At 40.5% G+C, this 22,669-nt stretch overlaps 1 protein-coding gene across 6 annotated transcripts; it reads right to left on the reverse strand.

Moving 5' to 3' along the window:
- Nucleotides 1-1,270: 1,270 nt before the first annotated feature.
- On the reverse strand, nucleotides 1,271-21,961 carry stag3 (STAG3 cohesin complex component). Of its 6 annotated transcripts, none has more exons than XM_084353611.1 (32): nucleotides 21,861-21,961; nucleotides 21,428-21,497; nucleotides 20,548-20,644; nucleotides 20,007-20,219; nucleotides 19,027-19,123; nucleotides 18,648-18,724; nucleotides 18,060-18,264; nucleotides 17,324-17,475; nucleotides 16,698-16,895; nucleotides 16,206-16,304; nucleotides 15,622-15,701; nucleotides 14,814-14,921; nucleotides 14,632-14,728; nucleotides 13,837-13,939; nucleotides 13,321-13,424; nucleotides 12,679-12,750; nucleotides 12,352-12,444; nucleotides 11,218-11,418; nucleotides 10,589-10,656; nucleotides 10,229-10,316; nucleotides 9,933-10,013; nucleotides 8,816-8,908; nucleotides 8,344-8,512; nucleotides 7,726-7,859; nucleotides 7,207-7,308; nucleotides 5,843-5,976; nucleotides 5,544-5,666; nucleotides 5,016-5,191; nucleotides 3,687-3,882; nucleotides 3,163-3,264; nucleotides 2,936-3,029; nucleotides 1,271-1,754 (listed from the first exon to the last, which is right to left on the reverse strand). In XM_084353611.1, exons 2-32 carry the CDS (start codon nucleotides 21,454-21,456, stop codon nucleotides 1,704-1,706), a joined length of 3,636 nt encoding a protein of 1,211 aa, XP_084209737.1. In that variant the 5' UTR covers nucleotides 21,457-21,497; nucleotides 21,861-21,961; the 3' UTR covers nucleotides 1,271-1,703. The 6 variants fall into 6 exon arrangements, with proteins under 6 accessions (XP_084209737.1, XP_084209733.1, XP_084209735.1 ...); XM_084353607.1 differs by having other exon boundaries at nucleotides 12,679-12,759; nucleotides 21,861-21,960; XM_084353609.1 differs by having other exon boundaries at nucleotides 12,679-12,759; nucleotides 21,881-21,948.
- Between the last annotated feature and the right edge of the window lie 708 nt (nucleotides 21,962-22,669).

Below are 22,669 nucleotides of genomic sequence, written 5' to 3' on the forward strand. Positions count from 1 at the left end.
CTCCTTTCCGCGAGGAGAGGCGGGCTTTCGTGGTGGCGCGAAAGTTGCGGGCGAATGTGTGTCACGTGACTCTGCAAACTTCCGCCCAGTTAGTCAGGAATGGCGCGAAAGGCGATCATTGGATTTCATACAACCAAGTGACCCCAGAGTGAACCCACTCCCCAGCCTGCAGCCTGCAGGACACACGATATAAACACGAAGTCATGGCCGAAATAACCCGATTTAAACTGTTTTCTCTTACTATCGTGACACTTGATGATGACATGGTGGTTTCCTCACAGATAACTCTTCACAAAGGAGGTGTCCTTAAAGGGTAATTCCACCATTTTTACAAATTAAAGTGTTTACATATAGAAAGAATACAACTTGTTTAAGTGGGGGGAAAAGTTGTATAAAGCCTTTTGTGGCTCCAGAGGAAGCTGCATGTAATCTGACAACCTGCCTCCAGTGATGTCACTCAGTTGCATTGTGGGTAATGTATGCAGCATGTTTCAAAAAGGATGAAGAACGCATGAAATAGAAAAATTGATATCTCTGGCTCTGCTGTATTGATTTTAAACTGTCCATACTAGACCAGAGGACTGCTTTTCCAAACCTGCTGACTACATTACCCACAATGCAACATAGCCACTGAGTGAAATCACTGGAGGGAATTTATCAGAATACATGCAGCTTCCTCTGCAGCCACAAAAGCCTTTTTTCCATATACAGTCGTACTCCCCAAGACCTGTAAACACACTTTACTGTGTAAAATTGGTGGAGATTGTATACATTTTTTTTCCTGCTTGAAAAAACTATGTTACTATGCTAGACTGTGGCAAGATACTGCACTTGCAAGTTCATTCTTCTTGGCTTTGCTTTATTTCATGAATATGCATTATTTTGGTTCTTGAATGAAAAAAAAATCTTTGATGTGTTTCATATATTCGTTTTTCTATCATGAACGTGTGATAACTTTAAGACCCTTGTAATAATAAAAAAAAAAGTCTGATGAGTGCATTGCTTTTAATGTATTTCATTACTTCTGTTTTAAGTTTAAATTATATTTTTTACATCCTTTTTTCAGCATTTAACTCAGTTCATCTATGAAGTCTGCAATTAACTAACCACTGGCATTTATTGAAAAAGATGCTGGGAACATAAAGAGTAATGGTAACGTAATTTCTGACCACATTCATTTACTAATATTGTACATTATATATATCTTCTAAATGGCATAGAGCCCGTATTTGTATATTTTTTAAGTATTTCTGTACATTGCACTGACATCTCACTTGTTAACACAGTTTCATGTGACTTTATTAAAGACAGACTTTCTGTGTTACTTTGTTCAGTAAAGCATATTTTAATAAACATTAAATTAACAAGTGCTCAAATGCTGTCAACAACAGTGCTGGATATAATGAAAACTGAATTCAAAATGTGAATACGAACACAGAAAGAGACTTTCATATTGTTGCCAACCCACAGAGGTCTAACTGAACTTCAACACGTTACTTTTGAACATGTGGTGAATTTTGTGGTCAAAACATAAACAATCCTAACAGTGAATGGCAACAACTTTTGTTGAACACAGTGAGGGGTCATTTTAAAGAACAGCTGCCCTAATACCTTTTACACTCGAACGTACTGAAAACTCTGAACACGCAGCAGTGTTGAATCACAAGAACAGTTGTTTCCAGGGCTGTCGGGTCTCTGTGCCCTCACTCAAAGAGCCTGTCAAGGACACTGGCCAAACTTTGACGTGTGGAGGGCTACAAAGCAAAAACAAAATGAAAATGGTGAGCTTGTTAGGAATGTAGCCCTTAATCTTTAGTTCTTATGCCAAAAAAAAAAAAAAAAGAAAACACAAAAAACACTTCATTTTACAGGTCCGCAAATCTACAGCAAGTAGGTGGTAATTACAAAGTAACAATTACATTTTCTATGAAAAGAAAACCTCCAAATACCTCAATAATTACCTCAAAATTAGCAGTTAAAAAATAGCTGGTTCTTTAATTAATTCCCAGGAAACGTCCAACTAGTTTCTGTCTGGCTTCCCCTCAGCATGCCAGTAAATCAAAGTGAAGTTCAGCAGAAACCAGTTGGAACTTCTCTGGAAATGTATAAAAGAAATGACCAGCTATTTATTAACTGCTTGTCAGGAAATAGCAGAATATTCTAATTAAATCATGTTGGTATAATCTATTATCCATTTTGAGAGAATTATTTTGGTAATTTGAGGGTAATTTAAAAGAAATTTCAAATATGTTGCTTTGTAATTATCACCTACTGACCATGACATGTTCAGACCTGTAAAATGAAGTGTTACCATCAATATTTATGCATGCAAAGAATATCTGTACAAACTGTAATGAAATACTAGTAGGCAACCTCCCAATTTCACGTCTCTGTGCATCAGAAATAGACACAGCCTCCATAAATACTGCATTTATTTATACTCCATTCAATATACTCTACACATGCTGCCATAATGTTACATTAAAGCTGCTGTAAGTGATATTTTCTTAACAAAATGAGTGTTAAATAGCTCTGTATTTCAACAGTATAAGGTGTTTGATCAGTGACCCATGTCTCTCCTGCCCCTGCCGCATCAACAGAAACGACATTTTCTGGTATCCCTGCCCACTTTATCCAATCAGGACAGAGAAGTCCATAATCAGGCGGTCCTGTCTGCTTGTGAATGTGCAGAGAGCAGAATCCTCCTGTATTACGTACTTTCACAGGCATTAATTCAATCGTAGCTCACTGGTGCTACTTTAAACTGATCGACTTCAGAGAATCCTGGAAATACCCTAGTGTAATAAAATCTGTAAATTATAGCCAAACTTCCACAGATACAGTTTAAAGCCAACTCATAAATTGTAAGTACAGTGTGCCTGATGTAAATAACGTTGTAGTTTAATCTAAAATGTGCAAAGATTTTTTTTCTTACCAAGGTATAACTAGATTCATGGTCAGAGCCACTTCCGTAATCCTCAATCTCAGCCTCATCTCTTTCTTCATTGTTCTCCTCAATCAGAGAGAGTCTAGAGAGAAAACACAGTTCATTATAATGTTATTATTCTTACCTGATATTAGCTTTCACAAAATTAGATAAATAGTGACATTTTCTAGAAAAAAATCTGTTGTGAAACAGTTAACCTTTACGATCAGTCTTACAAGTCAAACTGGGAGTTCAGTTCCTGCTGATTCGAAGTGGAACCGGTCTGATGGGAGACGGGTGGGTGGCGTTGGGTGGCCTTCACCTTTCGCATCTGGGATCTGGTGAACAGCAGCAGGAACATATCTGATAAAATGGTCAAAGCACTTGGAGAACCTTCCTTCCTTTTGAGCTTTTCTTCTTTCCATCGACATATCTATCTATCTATTTAAATTAACCATGTATAACGACAACAGAGAGAAATATTGTCAGCAGGACCTTCGGCAGCAAGTCACAAATGTTTCTGCAGCTGCAACATGAGCACAGAGGAATAAGAGTAGCTGGTTGATTCGACATCTGAGCGGCCTTTTGCCCAGTTACACTGCACAAACTACTCTTTTAGAAGAGAACAGAGAGTGGCTGATTTCTGGCTGGTAGACAGACACATTTCCAGCATTTGGCTGGTTCCTGGCAGTAACATCCGAACATCTGAAATAGAGATGGTAGATGCTGCAAACATGCTGATGATAAAAACTCATCTTACCCTGAGGAGAACTCATCCTCCGACTCGGACTCATTTAAGATGCTGCCAATATCAGACTCTGTGTCTTGGGGTTTCCTGGAGGCCGGCTGCTTGGCTGGCTGTTTCTGGACAGTGGAGGTGAGGGCTGGTGTGTGCAGGCTGCTGTTAATGCTGCTGCTGTCCAACCAAGATTCTCTGACTGAGCCTGACACTGAACCTGGAGGAGGCAGACATTCAATTACAGAAGGTTATTAACTATAGACGTTTTTTCATTAAGATATTGTCATGTGCATTTCGAATTAGAAAAGGGTGATGATTTTACGATCCCTTGAGGAGGTTTTCGACTCTACTGAATAAGAGTTAATGTTCTTAATGGCAGATAGAAACACTTTTTCAAAGTAAGTTCAGAGAACATTTAATGTACATGACTAATCAGCCGTTTCTGTTCTGAAAGATGAAGAAGCTGTGTCCTGGGTCTGCATCTCATTGGATATTCCCATAAAAGACCCTTTCCTAGATTCATTTCCACGTTCACTTGCAGGTAGCCAAGGTGACTGGTTTTGTTTCCTCTTCTGCCCATGCATAACGTAGCCTATACTGCCATCATCTGACAAAACAACACTTTGCAAAGTTTATTTGCTCCAAACCACTTGATGGGAATGTGCCAAATTTGAATTTTCACTGTTTTCCACTTTTTGTCATTTCAAAAGTTCGTATTCGCTTGACAATTAAATTAAAACACTAAAACTACAGAGACAATACAGGGTGTCTGCAGGTATCAGACACTTGTATTCAATACTTTTTAGGAGCTTTAAAGATCATTTTTAACAACATTTGAGATTTTTGGACAAATCAGCTTTTTCTTATTCAAGTATTACAGGTAAGTATAAAGGTATGCAGTTCAAGTGCAGCCTGAGGAGAAGTAGGTTAGTCCTGCAAAGTCCAATGGATTCACAAAGGCATTAACGCTTGCATGGAGAGGGGTTCATCACACAAATTAGTCAGTCAACCAAGAGAAAACTGAACACAAGAAGTTCAGTATTTTCAATTTTATATTATTGTAAATTGAACATCATCAAATTTGGACAGTTAGTCAGACATAACAGAATATTTGAAGACTTTGGGGAACTTGTGATTGACTTTTTTTTTTTTTCCTTTAAAGTATGAGTAAAAATTAAGAGATTAATAAATAATGAAAATATGGTTGCAGCCCAAGTTAAGTTGCACCTAATTACTGTCAACTCCACCTGTTTAGGAAGCGAGTGAAGGACAGAATCATACTTCCCCAAAGCATTCATGTAGCACATTTTCTAACATGTGCTGTGTATCAGTGCATACATGTGTCCTCACCCTGAGCAGTGGTCCTCTTGCGTTTAGCTACAGGGGTATCATGTGAGGAGACGGCATCGCCTCCCTCCTGCTCTCTGGGTTTAGAAGAGGAGCGGGCCTCAGAAGAACGCCGATACATTCTGACTGGCAGCCAGGAGAGGGCAGCACTGGGACACTTTGACTTCAGAAACGCAGCCCTGGGAGGGGATGACAGTGATGGAGAGATGAGGACAAAGACCAAGAAACCTTTGTTAATATTTAGTGGTTTAGTTTTTTCCAGTTCTGATTTAAACTGTTGCTTTTTTGTTTCTTCTTTGAGCGGAAAAATGTTTGTCTTTGCCGTGATCTTGGAATGAGATCAACAAATGTACTTGAAGGTAATAATGAAATCCTCTGAAACAGACGTGATATATCCATTGTTACGAGAATATAATGATTACATTATTAAGTCTGTATTGCAGTACTGATGTTCAGTGAAAGGGTGAAATAAAGCGTCATGGTCGAGCGAAAATGTTTGTGTGGAGGAGTTTGTAAGTTTTGGTTTCTCACAGCTGGGGGCGGTCCTGTTGCAGCAGCTTGAAACTGAACTCGCTGAGGATCTCCAAGAAGGCCACGTTCGGGTGCTGCTCTTCTCCCTCCTGTGGCTCCCGAAATGCAAAACTTACACCGTCCCTTAGAGCAAACGCAAAACACACAACAGCTCTGACAAAAAACAAATCTATATCACAAGTGGACAACAAGAGCGTAAAAAATATGTAAAAGTATCGGTTTCTTTTACATTCACTGAGTTGTGGCTAAAAAACTGCCCTCACACCAAAGTCACCACAGAAACAATGTGTGCTACTTACATGTGCAGGGCCATCAGTGGTTTGCGGACACGATGAAGATCGACGCCAAAGCTCATAGCAAGCCTCTTTGCCAGGTCTCTAATCTCACTGAGATCCCGCCTGCTGGGAGCCTCCAGAAGCATCTCTGAGTAAAGCTGAACACACACAACATGACTTCACATTTACATGCAAAAGGCATGCCATTCACCACCACTTGCTCAAATCCTTTTATCGACACTGGCATGCTGACAGTTGCGCATTGCAAAACAATGACATCAAACTCGCGTGTCCACACTCCTGCAAACAAGGTGGAGTCATAACAGATGGGAAGAAACGTCCGAAATGTGGCTTCATTTTACGAAAAAAGGATTACGACAGTGCTCGTTGTAACGGCTGTAAAACAATAATTGATTACCAACATTATCTCCTGGATATGATGTCAAGGCTCTCTGTAACATCAAGTTGCTCGGCCCACTTTCTTCATGTTTTACAAGCATAATTATACATTTGCAGCTCACTTAGATCAAGTAAAAGATGCTTTGTAGCTGCACTTCAACATTACAACCTTTTGTTGGTCCTAAGCTCAATACTTTAAAACATCAATATACTGTAGCTGATCTCGCAATCACATTTCTTACTTGTCTCTTTGAAAAAAGATGTTTAAGAAAAATAAAACCCCAAATCACTGACAAGCCAATTTGCATGTTTGGTGAAGTATGGTTACAGACGACCTCCGCAATTACTACAAATTATTAGAGGTCTCCAGGTAATATTAGTCTTGTGCAAACAGGGCTAAGTCCTACTTTTTCCACACAGAAAACTGATCAGAGATCAATTAATGGCATTGTCTAATTGGCCTGTTGAATCAAATATAAGAAGTCTGCCACATGGAACACTGAATGACTAAATAATTACAGAAAATTAATATCAGTATCTGGGATTTGGATGTTCTATATAATGTTCAGGGATTAGACATTTGTCAGGCACAATTCAAATGGTAGCGATATAGTAATGTAAGACATAAATTGCCATTTACAAATATTTGAGGATCCACATGTACCTCTGGGACACAATGCAGTCATATGATATGCTTATGTGAGGATGAATTGAGCATGTAAAAATAAAGCTAAACAATGTATAGCCACGTTAATCTGTCAGTTCTAGGTAGTGAAATGTTTTACTATATACTAAAGATGTGATTAAAATGAGAAAACAACATTTAGTAATACTATTTTCAATATAATGTAATGTTACTATCATCACAATTAGTGACAATTAATGACAATGTTTTCACACTGTGAGCTCAAGGTATTTCATGTTATCATTAAAACTTCATTGCCATCACAGTACACAAAAGAAAGAGGCTGGTTATTGTGAGTGCACACCTGCTGCAGACTCAGACAGACAGTCCTGGCGCTCTGAACTGGACTGATAAGCTTGCTCTTGCTTAAAGTCTCTTTGATGATGTCGCCATAGTCACCGAAGAACTGGAGAAAAACCAGAAAAGAGAAAAAAAAATACTTCAGTTATGATTAAAAGTCTATCTGATTAATGACAAAATTCTAAATATGTGAAAATAATCCACTTCCTTCTAGTCATAGCTTTTCTAACCACCGTTCCTTCTGACTCATTCTTGGCACCTCGCTGGTTCTAAAACAGATTTTCTCACCTTCCTCCACTCTCTTACACATCTCCACATAATTAATTTCTTATTTGTAATGCAATTAATTTCTCCAAAAACTGACAGTCTTTCTTGACCATTACTTTATTAATCACCAAGCTCTAAACTTGTGAACCAAGTCAGACACACAGCCAGTTAATGAATATGTGTGCTTATAATGTAAATATAATAAGCTTGGCTGATAAAACGTAACTGTCCTTAAAGGCCCCATCTCCCTCTCTACCTTGCTGTAGTGCTTGAAGACATCGGTGACAGCGGCGAGGTCCAGCACCCCGTAGATAACCAGCTTACAGTAGCCGGCCAGCTGGTTGCGCCTCTTCTGGAGAAGAGTTATCTTCATCTCCTCCTCACCCTCAACTGCAGAGCAGAGCCAGGGTAAGGAGAGGACGGATTTCACCGAAAGTTAACGTGAAGGATGTAGAGAGGAGAGACGGGGTGAAAACTTTGAGGTGTTGATAAGACACAAGCAAACAGAATCTGTGATATAAGACTTAGGAATTTGCAGCACATTGTGAAATGCAGAAAGAAAAGAATTGTTATTGCAGCAGATTCTCAAAACAAGACTTTAAGAACTATGTCTGCAGGCATGAATGATTGTAGGGTCATCTGGGAGAGCTTTGGCGGTGTTAAAATTGAGCAGTTAAGTTTCCAAAACACTACACATCCATGAGGAAAACAAAATCATTTTGTGAACATAATCATTCAGTGGTGTTAAAACATGGAGATGATTGACATCTGTATTTACAGTCACTCTGGCTTTGTTCAGACCGATAAACAAATGAGGCTGTAGAAAGTACCACCGTTTATGCAACCATTTATTAGGAGTATGTGTTGAGCATACCATTGAGCTCAGTTTCTTCAGTGTCAGAGAAGATATAGTCCATGAGGAAGGAAGCCATTTCTGAGCGCAGGGAATCAGACGGTAGGTGGACCAACGCTTTGAGGGCGGTTTCAGAGTGAGCTGAATTCGAACCGTACAAGAGTAGCAAGTCACAGAGCAGCTCGAACGCCTGTGGATGGAAGGATACAAACTGTAATGGAATTCACCATTTCTGTAAATTAAAATTCAGATATGTAGACATAGAAAATATTGGGTTTGTCAGCACGTCAAAGCTTGCCAACATTGTGTAGCTCGGTCAGTTTGTGTGAGAAGGTTTTTCAGTGTCATTAAAGGGGCAATTAGTCTGAAGGACAAAAACTTTTACCTGCTTTTTAATGAATGTTATAAAAGGAAAACAAACAAACAAAAAAACAACACTTGTTACCTTTAATAAGCCATTAAGGTATAGTCTTAATTGTAACAAAGCTCTCACCTGATCTCTGATGTCAGACTGGTTCAGAGACAGGCAGGTCTGACAGACACGGCAGAACGAGCGCACATTCTTCTTCAGACGCTTCAGTTCATCCTAGAGCAGATGGAGAAAGATCTCAGATATGATCATCAACGTGTATATTTGTGTGCATAGGACACAAAGAAAGAACAAGGTGCAGGGCAGGTTATTATCATCGTGTATGTTATAACTATAACTCAAACATTATAATTAAGTTATCTATTGATCAAGTTGGATTAAAGACTTCAAAGAAACACGGGGTCAAAGTATTCAGTTAAAGAACTGCATCATGACCTTTGACGCCATTAGTGATTCTTGATTAATGACGACAGACACTTCAAGGGAAGTAAACCTATATTTGCTATCAAAGTGCTCTCTTCCTTTTAACTAAGCTATCCTGTTGTCAAAGTAGATAGTGACACTGACAAAATGATCAGCCACCAATAAAATGCACCATTTCTTTGCAGTAACAGAACTATCCTACATGTAGATGTTTCATTGTGTTTGTGTAGGAGTATTCACGCAGGAGGAACCTGTCAGTTTGAGTGCTACTATTAAATTAAAATAGACAAGAGATGAAAATAACTGGACGCAAGGAAGGGATTTGAGTGCGTTTTCTCTGGAACGCTGGTTCAGGTAAACAAACAAATGGCTGAATTAGTAATAATGATGTGTTCAGCGTGTGTGAAAGAGAGAGAGGCATCTGTACAAAAAGCAAAAACGAGCTCAAGAGAGAACAAGAGAGTGAAGATAGAAGGAGACAATAAATATGTGAGATAAAGTGTGAAACAGAGGGGAAACAAATGTCTGAGTGTCATCATGGGTCTGGATCTACACGAACAGACTGTTGTGTTAATTGCCTGCTGTCTGTGCAGCTGGTGAACTGCTGAACAACACGGACGAGAAAGAGAAGACAAACACACAAGAAGCCATCCAACATGGCCACTTTGAGCCATCTGACGGCCCTCAAGAGAACATTTATCATGCAGATCGCAAGTCGGTGCGTGACATCTCTTGTTGTGTGAAAGACTGAGAAGTTCTAACTATTTCCAAACATTCAATAAAAAACTCTAGCTGGTGTATAAAGTCAGACGATCACCTCAGCTGGTGTCGAGTCGACGGCATTCACTTTGGCCCACATCAGGCGAAGGGCGGCACACTTCAGAGCCGACACCATCAGCTGAAATTACACAAAAGGAAAGTTTAAATCAGCTTTTAAAGAGATTTCGACGCAATATGCAAAAATGTTTTTTTCCAAATCTACATAAAGCTAAGTGGAAGAATTAAAAATGTCAAGGTGAAAATGTCCTCGTTAACATGTCATGTCAGGCATGAATACATACATACACGGCAACAACTCCCTCAAATATGACAATGTGTGACTTTATCACAGACCTCCTTGTCTAGCTCTCTCGACTCCATCCTGCTCTTCAGGATCTTCAGACAGGAGTTGAACAGCTTCCAGCCTGTCGAGTCCTTCGCACTGGAGAACACAAACACATGCTTTGGTGTAAAAAATACTCTGCATTACTACTAGGGGTGTAAATCACCAGTTTCAGCACGATATGATATTAATTCTTTGGACAACGAGCCGATATTTGCCGGTATAAAAAAATCTGACACAATACCAGGGGCCTGCGATTGACATGAGACAACATTGTCTGCCCATTTAATACAATTAGCTACAAAAGAAGCTGCCAGCCCTTTCTTTTCTGTTTGTGGCCATTACATAAAGAAAACCACACATTAACTTACCTGCTCACTACTGCAATCCTTTTCAAGGTGTTGGTTGCATTGTATACATCATCGTCATCCGCGGTACCCTGAAAAAAAAACAACAACACCCAGACACACATTCTTTAGAGAACAGATGCTTCCTGATCTGGCCTTTTGTTTGTTTTACTTTTAAAAACAACATGTCGACTAAAACAAACTGATTATGCTTAAACAGCCTGTTTGTTTTTTTAAACTTTTTTTGCCTCCTGTGTTTTAAAAGTTTAATTATACAAAGTACTGTAAGTGTGCTTCATGATTTTAAGGACACCTGTATCAATAATATGGTACATTTGAGACACTGTTTTACATCCAGAATGAACAGTTCCTAGGATAAATACATTAACTGAGGATTTCTACATCTGCCAACACTATCCAAGCAAACACTCAGTTGCCAGTTTATTAAGCACACAGAGCACAATCCTGCAATAAATCCTAACTTTTTGGAGGCTGCAGTTTGTTGTTCTGTTGAACTACATTGCTTTTTAGAAAGAGATGTGATCTAGCCTACCTTCAGTGATACAAATGCAGCAATGCAAAAAGTATCTTTCGTGCCTTCTATAACATGACATATCAATCTGTATGCAAACTCAGCTGACACGCTCTCCCACCTGCAGCACGTCATTTAAATAGGTGCTGAGGGACTCAGTCAGGCCGTCCAGCAGCTGGCTGAACGCCAGGTGTGCGCGGGAGGAGAAGGTGTAGTCGTCAGAGCGAAAGATGCTGGCGAGGTGGGCACAAGCCTCCAACACTGTTGACTCTGTGTGCTTCGCCACGATATCACATATCTGACTCAGCAGCAGGTCTAGATGCTGACAAATAGAGGAAAGATCGAGGCAGAACAGCAGATGGAAGTAGAATAGGTAAAGAAGAATATGTATGTGCGGCTTTGGACAGTTTGTTGGTTTGCTCACCTCACTCAAGAGCACTGACTTGAGTGAGCTAGCAAGGGCAGTCAGCATTCATTGTGATGAGTGCGTCAATAAGTGATAATGACAAAGCTGGGCTCCTCATTTTGTGCAAAGTGCCAGTGAGGGCAGAGGGCAAGATATCAAATCAGCACAGTAACATGAGTATATAACACAGTAACTACTTCATCATTTAAAATGTGGTGGATGGTCAAGTTTTTTTTCTCTATTTCTTCATTATCTAATCGGCCAATGTCCAATATGTAAAATCTGAATGTTAAGATCACCATCCATATAAGGTACCTTCATCAGAAACTGAAGGCCATTGTCTCACATTTGTAATCCACCTACCCTCACTGCTGTCACTGTCAGCTGGCAGCAGCAGACCTAATAGCAGCAGCACTAGCTGGTAAAACACACAAATCAGTTGCCAGATTTGTGTATAAGAGTGTACACATTTTGTGTTTATATGCACTGGGCTTCTGCCGCAATGCCAGAAACTTCACAGGTGAGTGGAAACATGTAGACGGGCCTTGTGGCTGGCCCATCGCAAGATGGTCTCTAGCTCCTTTGTGTATTAATTAGCACATGACAGGTCATTAACTGTGAAGCCCTAAATTGGACAGAAATAAGAAAAAAAATGTCTCTCTGAGCACCAGCAACACAGTCCCTTCTTCTATTTCTGTCATGGACATCTAGGGAACACATTCTAAAATATGAGCATGTTAAAGTGGGTATAAGGGGATGCTATGGGACACAGGTAAGGTTTCAGAGGAAACAATGTATTTTCTGAAGAGATTTTATTCATCATGTTCATCATGTTGGTCACACTCTTACCTTCTCCAGCCTCGGAGTGCTGTTGTACATCTCCAGGTCAAAGTAGAGGGGAGCTTTGAGAAGGAGACTCACCTTCTCTGCGTCTGCCGAGTACTGCAGGTCAGTGAGCGGGGGAGAAAAACAGGCTCAGCTCATTAAGGAATGAGACACATACAAAATATTGTGCATATATACGTCACCTTCATTCTTAGTGTTATATGAGTAGCAAAACACTGTTTAATTAAAGTTATACTCAAGGGGTTTTGAGTGCAAAGTTTAATGAAGCAATAATTCTGATGCTTCTCCAACACTTCACAGTTTTAATCCAAGTGAACAATGGCTGTGTACCTTGGCCAGAAGCTGTGGCAAGGGGGGGATAAAGTGTGTGGTGATACGTCTCCTGTCTGGTCCCTGTGCCTTCTTACTCATCTAATCCAACATGAACAGCCACAGGACAGCAGGTCAACCATGTAGACGTGCACACGAGAGGAAAAAAAGCATTCAGATATCACACCAACGAGTGTGTATTTCCTATATGTTAAAAGTAATGTGACCACAGATGAGTACATTACTGACACAACAACAATAAAAGAATCCACTTTTTCACAACACGCTGAATACTTAAAGCTAAAATATGCAACTTTTTGTCTTAAAAGGTGTTCATGTGCAGCACTTGTCAATCATTGTGATAGAGAGGCTCTCTCGAAATGGGATGAAGCCTGAGACTGAAGTAAACAAAAACAAATGTGTGAGAACTGCAGTGAAAAAAGGAATACTATTTTTCACAGCGGACTCAGACAGATGTGCATTTCATTTATTCCAGCTTAGTGTCACAAAGTTGCATATTGGAGCTTTAAAGCTATTTTAAAACTTGTTGTATGATGGGTACATGTGAAGCACAAACAAAGAATGACATCTCTCCCGCCCCCGAGCTGCAGTCTGTTCCATTAAACAAACTACACAGAAATGATCAGATTCGTATGTCACCACCTTCTTGCCCTGAGTTCTCCCAACAGGTGGGGTTGCCTGCGCTGCCTGTCGGATGGCGCACATCATGAGCTCTATGAGAGCCCCCTCCTCCTCATACATCAGACCTGACAGAAGCACAGACAGGTTCAGAAATGAGTGGGTGATGCTTGAATACAGGATGCAGAGTTGAAACAGATCCACAAAACAAGTCGCTAAAGTATAAAAGGATTTTATTTGCTAGTGATGTTTCGAGTACGAGGCTCCTCCGCAGACTTCTGACATAAAATCCTTGTATGGGAGTTACTGGTTGTGTGGACCTATTTGTTTCAACAAGGCTTGATATTTTTTAATCAAGCACCCATCCTACTGGGCACTAGGATGTGTGTGTCATTCTTATTGCGTCTTACTACACAGAACAGTCACAGCGATGGAACAACATGGGAGTAATTATTTTTGTGAATTGGTGTTAAACTGAGCTCTATGCCCTGATGCACCGGAGACTGCTTGTGGAGTGTTCTGCGTTACATCGTTCCTCACCAGTGTCCCGTAGCAGGAGTGTTGTCATAGTCTCCCAGTCTCTCAGCTCTGATCCTGCCACACTCCATAAACTATCCACCAGGTACGTTCCATGCTCATGAAACTGTCAAAAGAGTGAATGATTTGCTTTACTTTAACTAGTGCACAGCTGTCCAGCACCAGTGTGTTTCTGTGCTTAAATGAGCGTCATGTACAGTATGTTCAACATGACATAATGCATGGTTTACAGTTGAGACTCATTATGGTCACTCAGTGTCCCAGTAAACAGAATTTAAGGTGTCATGCATCAACTCAGAGCTGGGGACTCCAGACTTGGACTCGTCTGCTGTGAGACTCGACTTGAGACTTAACAGGAGCAAGATCCATGCATTATTCCCTGAAAAATTGACAAAAAATGTTGAAAAACGCTTTATCTCACAGTAACAAAGTAAAAGTGAGAAAAAAATCCCTGGATCTGTCCCTTTTTCTGAATCCGCACCAAAAGCAAATGGGGTCCCATCCTATATCCAAGCTCCATGGAAATTCGTTTTGTAGTTTTTGTGTAATCCGGCTGAGAAACCAACCAAGCACCAATGGACACAGGTAAAAACATAACCTACTTGGCGGTGGCAATTATCATCATATGTGTCTACCGTTAAGCATGAAAACATAATGCCAAATAATCAAACTCTCTATAAGCAAAATAGGGAAATTTACTTTGGAACAAAATATTTCGGCTGATATGATATTGTCTAATTATCTACTCTCAAACAGAGAGGGGGAGAGAATAGAGCTGGGATGGAAAGAGACACTTGCCTCGCTCTGGATGTAGAAGGTGACGAGGATTTGTAAGAAGGCTGCATTGTCACTTTTATCATTCTCCTGGTTGTCATCTGCAATCACACCTTTCAGCCTGACACACACACACACACACACAGTAAAACAATTTTCTCATCATATTAAACAGAAATAATAATAAAGGATGGATGAAAGTTTACTTGTTGTAGAGGAAGCTGCCGGCTGCAGATGCCAGGCCTCTGTGCGTAGCGTAAACCAGGGGATAGATGTGGGCACACTCTTCCTCGCTCAGGCCTTCTTCTGTCATCCTGCACATGTGCACCCATTAAACATTTACAGATTGATATAGTTAGCTATACTCTTTCTAATTAATCCTAAAAACATCTAATTTATACATGACTTGAGTCAGTGGAGATGTTGGCTAACGTGACAGATCATGACTCACTCGGTGAATCATCAGTAATCATGACAAAGAGTGCTATCACAGTTATGAGTAATCATTACACTTCTATCGTAGAGAAACTGGACTTGGAGTCATTTGTGGACAACCAGGATATTTGCAATACTTGCTTATTTACACCTAACATTTCAGGTGAGAAATCTGTTTGGCTGAGCATGAATTGATTTTTCAGATATAAAATGTTTTAATCATGGGGCTTAAAGAGTTTATTAGTCAGCGATTTGATGTAAAAAGCCTCTGATCTTTCAACCACCACCGCCCACAATAAGCAATATGGTGCAAAGACCAAACTAACTAACTGAATATAACCAAAAGACTAACTGAATAAAATAAATGGATGGGATTACTACTAATGCTCTAAAATCACTTGAATAGCACTGTTTTTACAAAAACAGAGGGAAAAGCACTCGAAAATGATATGAGTCAATTTAGGGCAATTTTGTCAATATTTCAGCCCTATTTGTTTTGATCTACTAAAAGGAAATTCCTGTACTGTATGTTGCTGATAATGGCACAGGGAAACCACCAGAGACAGAGAAACCCCTCACATTTGGATCAGCAGTAACAGATTGACCACTTCCACTGCCACGTCTGGGTTCTTGTCCAGCACCATGCTGAGCATCCTCTCCTAGACACACACAAATGCACAATCATGCCAGCAGACAGACATAAAAGAGACATGCTCAGATATGCATAAATGTACCCACACCCACACACATACATGCACACACAGAAACCCCCTGATTAGGCGCTAAGCCACGGCATGAAAACCATTTATCTGCTGCAGCACATGTGGCTTAGGAGGGTTTTTATGTGTTTGAGAAGAGCTTATTAACCATCAGTAATTGGCAGCAATTAACGCATCCAGACACACGCCCAGACAAAGGACGAGAGCACAACAACAAACAGGAATGGAGAAAAAAAAAACAACTAAAAAGGCAGAAAAAATAAGGGGAGGGGGCACAAATATTCTAGAAAGAGAGACAGAGGCAGGCAACAAAACAGAAAGAATACAATAAGCTGAAAACAATAGATTAAAGAGAGATGCTGAAGCAGACAGACAGACAGAAAGACAGGAGGGAGAAAAGAGGCATTAAATGAGGAGTAAGTCTAGTCCAGAGGGATGCTGCACTTTAAATCTGCTGGTGAAAAACTCCAGGCGGCCAATGAAATCCTTCTCCTGGTACAGACCCTGCAGGGCACGCACACACTGCAGACGCACTGGACTTTGCTGAGGAAAAGAAGAAGGAGAGAGTACAGTAACACACGCTCTACAACCTGCATGCAGACTGATGCACAAGTCTCTTCAAAGTGGACATTTCTTTGTGTGAGTGTGTAAATGCGGATCCTTCCTGCGTCTGTTTGCAGATTTTCAACAGTAGTGTCTGGTGCGAGAGGCTGTCAAAGCCTATAAATCATGAATATAAAATAAATAGCTGCTTAATTTGGAAAATCCAATTTCTTTTTCGCTGCAGTCTTCGTCATCTGCTGGCCTGCAGAGGGCTGCAGACAGACAGCTGCTTCCTCTGTGACACATATCACCAAGGGTGAGTGTTGAAATGACATCACTGTAACACTTCACTCTGTCTGTGTATTGTCTAATGTCCTGTGTGTTCTGGTTTACCTTGTCATACAGGGTCCATCCCAGGTATTTGAGACATCCGTCATTAAGGAAGTCTTCAGGGTTTGTTTTCAGCCACACGCCCAACTCCTCAATACAAGCTGCACGGATCTCAGGCAGCAGGTCCCGGTAACGGTGCACAAACACACCGCGGAAGGTCCCGTTCATCATGGATACTACCTCCTCTCGGTTCTCCAGCAGCTACAACACACACAAATAAAACACGTACATATAAACATGTGTTTAACCTCTTTCATATGCAGTCTGTGGTTCAGCTGGAGCAATCATCTTGCTACGAGGACCAGTGGGCAACCACTCCTCACATTTAACATGTTCTAAATATTCACCTTTATCAAGGTTTAATGGCGTCTGAGGATGACATTTCTTTCTACATCAGTCTGTATAATTCTAGTGTTTGATATCTATCACTGAGGGTAGAACAGGTGTCATTGTTATCTTCACATCACAAACATGGGCCCACAACATCATAACAAAGTACCAGTTGCTTTATTCTTAGAGTGACTTCACCAAAATGTATATGAACACTAAGCATACACTAGCTGTTATCCCTGGCTGAAGTTAAAGTGGCTGTGTGTCTGCACTCGGGTCAGTGTTTGTGTATGCATCACCTCACTGATGGTGGCCTGCAGCTCCTCCAGTCTGTCAGAGGCTCTGTCATGGGCCTTCTTGCTGTTCTCCATGTCGTATTGCCGCTGGGTGGTCTGCAGCTGAACGGACACTATCATAGCTACTTCTGCCAGCCCAGTCATCAACTTCATGGCTAATAGCGAAAAACATGCGGATTGACCAGGTAAAATAATACTGACAGAACCAAGTAAAAAGCAGGTAACGATTTTCACTTTGTTGTTTTTACTGAACATGTTATTAATTTCTTCTTCCGACACATGCAAGTAGGTGTGAGTGGAGAGAAAAGACTTTAATGAAGACTTTTAATTTCCAACAGTATAAAAAGTTGCCAATAATGTTCTGCCGAATCACATTATGGATAAGCTGTTGTACTTTATTTTTGTGGTTTGGTTGAACAGAGGGAAGAAATCACATGGATGAAAAGGTTTCAAAAGGCAACAATAAGAAATAACAAAAGCAGACTATACAGGAGGAGCACATTCTGAAAAACAAAGGAACTTCTCTTGCAACTAAAACAGATGTCAACTGAATAAGCAGTTTGTTCGGCCTCCCAGAAAACATCAAGAAAACCTCTGGTATCGCAAGCATGGGGTGCAGGTTTTCACCCCAATTTAAAAAGTAAAGCAAGTAAATAAAAGAACCCTTCCTCGTGAAATTAGTTTTGAGCGTGTGTATACTTTTCTATTTTTTGTGGCTGTACTGTACTGTTGTGCTTACCAAGCAGAGTACTGGTGTGTCTGAATGCTCTGACCTGTGAGTCAGACAGACCGGTGAGCAGGGCCAGCAGGGAAGGAAAGAGGTACTCATCATAAATGAGGCTATTCCGACAGGAGTGCACCAGAACCCGAGCGAATTCACACAGGCTGGCTTTGAAACGCTTCAGCAGGGGGCCTGGGGTGCACAGAGGGTAGTTCACTGAATCCTGGAGGAGGAAAGAAAGAAAAAAAGAAATGGATGTAACATCTTTCACTGCGCTTAGTACAGATATTTGAGACAGAAGCCTGTGGATGGCTCTGCTAATGACAATTACATCAGTGGCAAAACAAAGTGATTAACTCATTAATGTGTCGATTTATCAGCATTAGATTTTAATTAGAGTGTTCCATCACGCTGTGCCTCATCCTTCGAGTCACAATCTCCTTGGATATGAAGGTTGTTTGACTTTCTCGGCAGGATTAAAAGAAGCGAAAGGCACAACAAAGACTATAAACTCATTTCAAACATATTAATCTTTATTTCCAGGATTTATTCAAATACATATAAACTTCGTCGGAACTATTTTTTTTCCTGTTTTTCGTTTCTCACCTCATTGAACTCTTTGGTTAATGTGCTGATGATTTGAGCATTCTGCATGCTGTCAAACATCTCTCGGCTCACCACACCTGTACAAAACAATGAAATGTTAAATGTTCCAAACACCTGAATATAGATATATTTAATAATACAGCAATTCCGATTCTTCATGCTTTGATTTCTTTTTGTTTTTATTCCACTCTCACAAAATATTGACATGGCCCGTTGTCAGTGGACAGAGGATTAGCACAGCATGTAGACGCTGCATCGTTACCATACTGCTAGATCAATAAGTTGACTGCTGATCATCGCCTGAGCTGAAATTGGAAAGATAATCTCTTGAACTGTGACCCCCACCCCTCATCTGGTAGGCTCCATCTTGACCTCTGACCTTTGCATCCGCAGGACCGAACAATGAAGTTGATAAGCACCAGCAGTCCCGTCTCTCGGCTCCGCTTGTAGCCGTCCAGCCACTCGTCCACCACCGTCTTAAAATTAACAGGGAGGGATGAGCCAATGAGAACAGTGAGCTCCGATCAAAAGGGCAGATGGATATTATAACAATACATAATTTGAATAACATTATGGATTCCAGCTTTAACCTTTATTCCTACTATTTTCCTTTTATATATTTTTTTCTTAGTAACATATGTGGGTCTTTATGGGACTTTCTCCTCTTGCTTCTATTTTCTGCCCATTTTAAAATTCCAGTTTTATTCACCATCTCCTTTGCATAATCGTTTTTGGCAACCGTGGCACCATCCCACATAAAAGACACTTCTTCAGAACATCTGTCGTGTTGATAACAACAGTGTAACATACGTAAAGTGCAATAAATTGCAAATGTAGTAGAATAAGCATGGCGTAAAATTTAGTCTAGAACTGAGAAACCTTTGCGTCACAGAGAAAAATTTCATGAACTGCAGTTTGGCAGATTTGCTGAATGTGCTGTATGAAAGTGGGGCTTCACCCAGAATCACCATCTGCATTGTGTTGCTGCTCTATACTGTAGTGACAGACTCTTTATTGATGCGGACCACACTTTTTTGTCTTTCTATTGTTATGTGGTCCTTCTTTTCTAGTCTTAAACCAGAAGAGACTGGGCTCAGGACAACAATGGTTGGGATTGGACGCATGCTGTCAATCATTGATTACACAACCCGGGGAAAACGCTTTCCTCTTCGCGTATCAAAGGCAATTCTGTAGGGTCACATCAGTCAGCCACTGACAGCAGATGACAATCTCACTCATTGTTGGCTCTTGGAGCCTTGTTTCTCTTCTCATTACACATGCCTCCTTCAGCACCTCCCTCCCTTCATGCGTTTATCTCTACACCCCCTTCCCCCGGTGTTCTGCTCAGGGTTTGCTCACCACCATGGCAGTCTTTCCAGAGCAGACAGCATCATAGATGTCCACTGCACTGATGCCCCGGTCCTCCTCATTCACAGGTCTATGAGAGGCCTGCCTGCTTGTCCCCTGGGAGTGCTGCTGCAGCAGGGAGGGGTCTGGAGAAGTGGGGATGGGACTACTACTTGGGCTGGACATCACTGTCAATGCAGCTTTACGCTTGGGTCTCTTGGGTGGCTTAAAATGAAAGAGAGATGGGAGGGCAGCTAAGCAGGGGATTTAAAGTGAATTGATGTTGTCAACTAAATTGGTGGTAGCCAAGGCAAGATAAGGTGTAGGCTTGAATCAAACATCTGCTATAGTGTTACAGTTATTATGATTTGGGTTAAGCCTTTCTGATCTCCTGTATAAAACAGAGATTACTGACAATGATACAACCCTGATTAAATAAAATAAAAATAGCAAACTTAGACAAGGTGATAGCCCTGATCTAATCCCTTGTGAATAATCTGAATACAAATCTAAATGAGACTTAACTCTATTGAGAGAGAATAAGTTAATTTACCTGAGGTCCAGACACAGCCTGTTTTGTCCGCTTTCTGGCTTTGATCGTGGCCTCATAGTCACTGCCAGAATCTGAGAAGTCATCCAACTCCTCAGGACTAATAGACAAGTGAGAAAACTGAATCAATACAAATCATAGCATCAACAAATTATCATTACTAAGGCTAACAAGAGCACAGAGCCGGGCATGTACTGTGATAATAATTCAGATGGTTTGAGCACACAAGTTACTATGTCCCTCACATTATTGTGGCTTTCTGTTGCTGAGGCCAACAGTCAGGTCAGTTTAACAGGAGCTTCCAGTGTCCGTCAAATTATTATCATTATCATAATTATTTTAATAACCGTTCAATCTCCTTTTACATAAAGTTTTAATCGTTCATTAGATGTTGTTCCTGCACTCTTTACTAGTTAGTCTAAGTCTAATATAGATGCACACAGAGAATAAAGATGTATAGGGAGATAGTATCAAAATCTGGTTAAAAGTATTAAAAAATAAAATTATTTAGATGAAATCAATTGTTTTACCCATCTAGTTATGCCAAGATTACTTTTTACACTGTTGATGTATGGTGTTCACTGCAGTACACATTTACATAACTACATAAAACAACATATTAAAAAAATGAGTTATTGCAATGATTTTTCATATGTTTAAGAGTAAGTACAACAAAAATTGACAAAATATTACTTTGGGTTTTAATAATTCATGCATGAAAGGGTTAAATTAGCACAAATGAGCAGTAGCATGGGAACTCCCTGCCAGGCTGCATACCCTGATACAAGCTTTACTTGACCTTGTGATGCTATTTACAGTTAAGATTAGCTGGAACACACTCAGATTCAGAATAATTAGCTCAGTCTGGCTGACTTTAACCTACCTGTTCAAAACTGAGTCTTCAGCTCGCATTTTCAGTTGGAGTTATGGGATGGCGGTTGTTCACAGTCCGCCTGTGTGGGCGGGAGGACAAAATGAACTGCGAGACAACCCCAAGCTAGCTAGCACCTTCACAAAAACCTAGCATTAGCTGGCTACCAGCATATAGTCGTTTACAGTATTTCAAACGCCAATTATCGGACTTACGACCATAATTCAAATTTACTAACTACTTACTAAAATGTATCGACCATGAGTAACTTTAAAGTGAGAAAATATCAAACTAATTAGACAAACTCTCTTAGGCTATGAATCTCAAATGTTGCTAACGACAGTCCCATTAGCAGGTGATTCCTAGCATATAGAAGACTTGTAGTACAAGTAGCCAGCTAGCTACTACAGCGAAAACTAATTAATAATCACTTGATTAGGCCTACTGATCAATACTTTTCTCCACACGCTCGGTTGATCGTGATTTTTTTCTCTCGTAGATAGTCATGGACGCGCAAGAGAAGGGCAAAGCGATTCTGGATGGTGATTGGCCAGCGCGTCCTCAGATCGGAAGATGATTGGTGCTTTCAAAAGGTTCCTGGGTGGTGATTGGTCGGTCTGTTCACTAGGAGTTCTGCCATATTTCTAAAACCACAGTGAATTATAATATTTAGGATGAGTTTAAAATATTGATTAAGCGATTTCTGAATATATGTTTATTGCAAAATACACCTGTTTTTTTGCTTTAACCTCTTTATTAATATTTCTTCTATAAATGCATATATTTTCTGTCATATATCGTATTGTATACATGTGTAATGGTGGAGTCTGTCTGCTCTGTGTCTGTCTGTCTGTCTGTCTGTCTGTCCAGTATTTAGGACCCTGAGGTGGCTGGCTCAGCTGCTCCTCGCCCCGCCACCGCAGGCTCCTCACCCTTCTCCCCCCAGTTGGTCCCTCTCTGCACGGTCCATTGTTCTGTGTTTGGTGGGCTCCGACCAGAGTCAAAGCAGCCGGGCTGAAACACACAGCTTCTGCTCCGAACCTTCAAAATAAAATACTTATTGCCATCCAGTGGAAGGCTGAATGTGTGTCCCTGCGTCATTTTCACTAACATTGTAATGTTAGTACTATTATACACTATTATGATGATGATGATGATGATGATGCAAGATCAAATTGGGATGAGTGACGTGTTTAAGCTGTATAACTACTGTGTGCATCAGCATCAAACTGCCTCAGCAGAAGAAACCAGTGT

This window comes from Pagrus pagrus, assembly GCF_965226575.1.
Source record: "Pagrus pagrus genome assembly, chromosome: 5".
NCBI classification, from domain to species: domain Eukaryota; kingdom Metazoa; phylum Chordata; class Actinopteri; order Spariformes; family Sparidae; genus Pagrus; species Pagrus pagrus.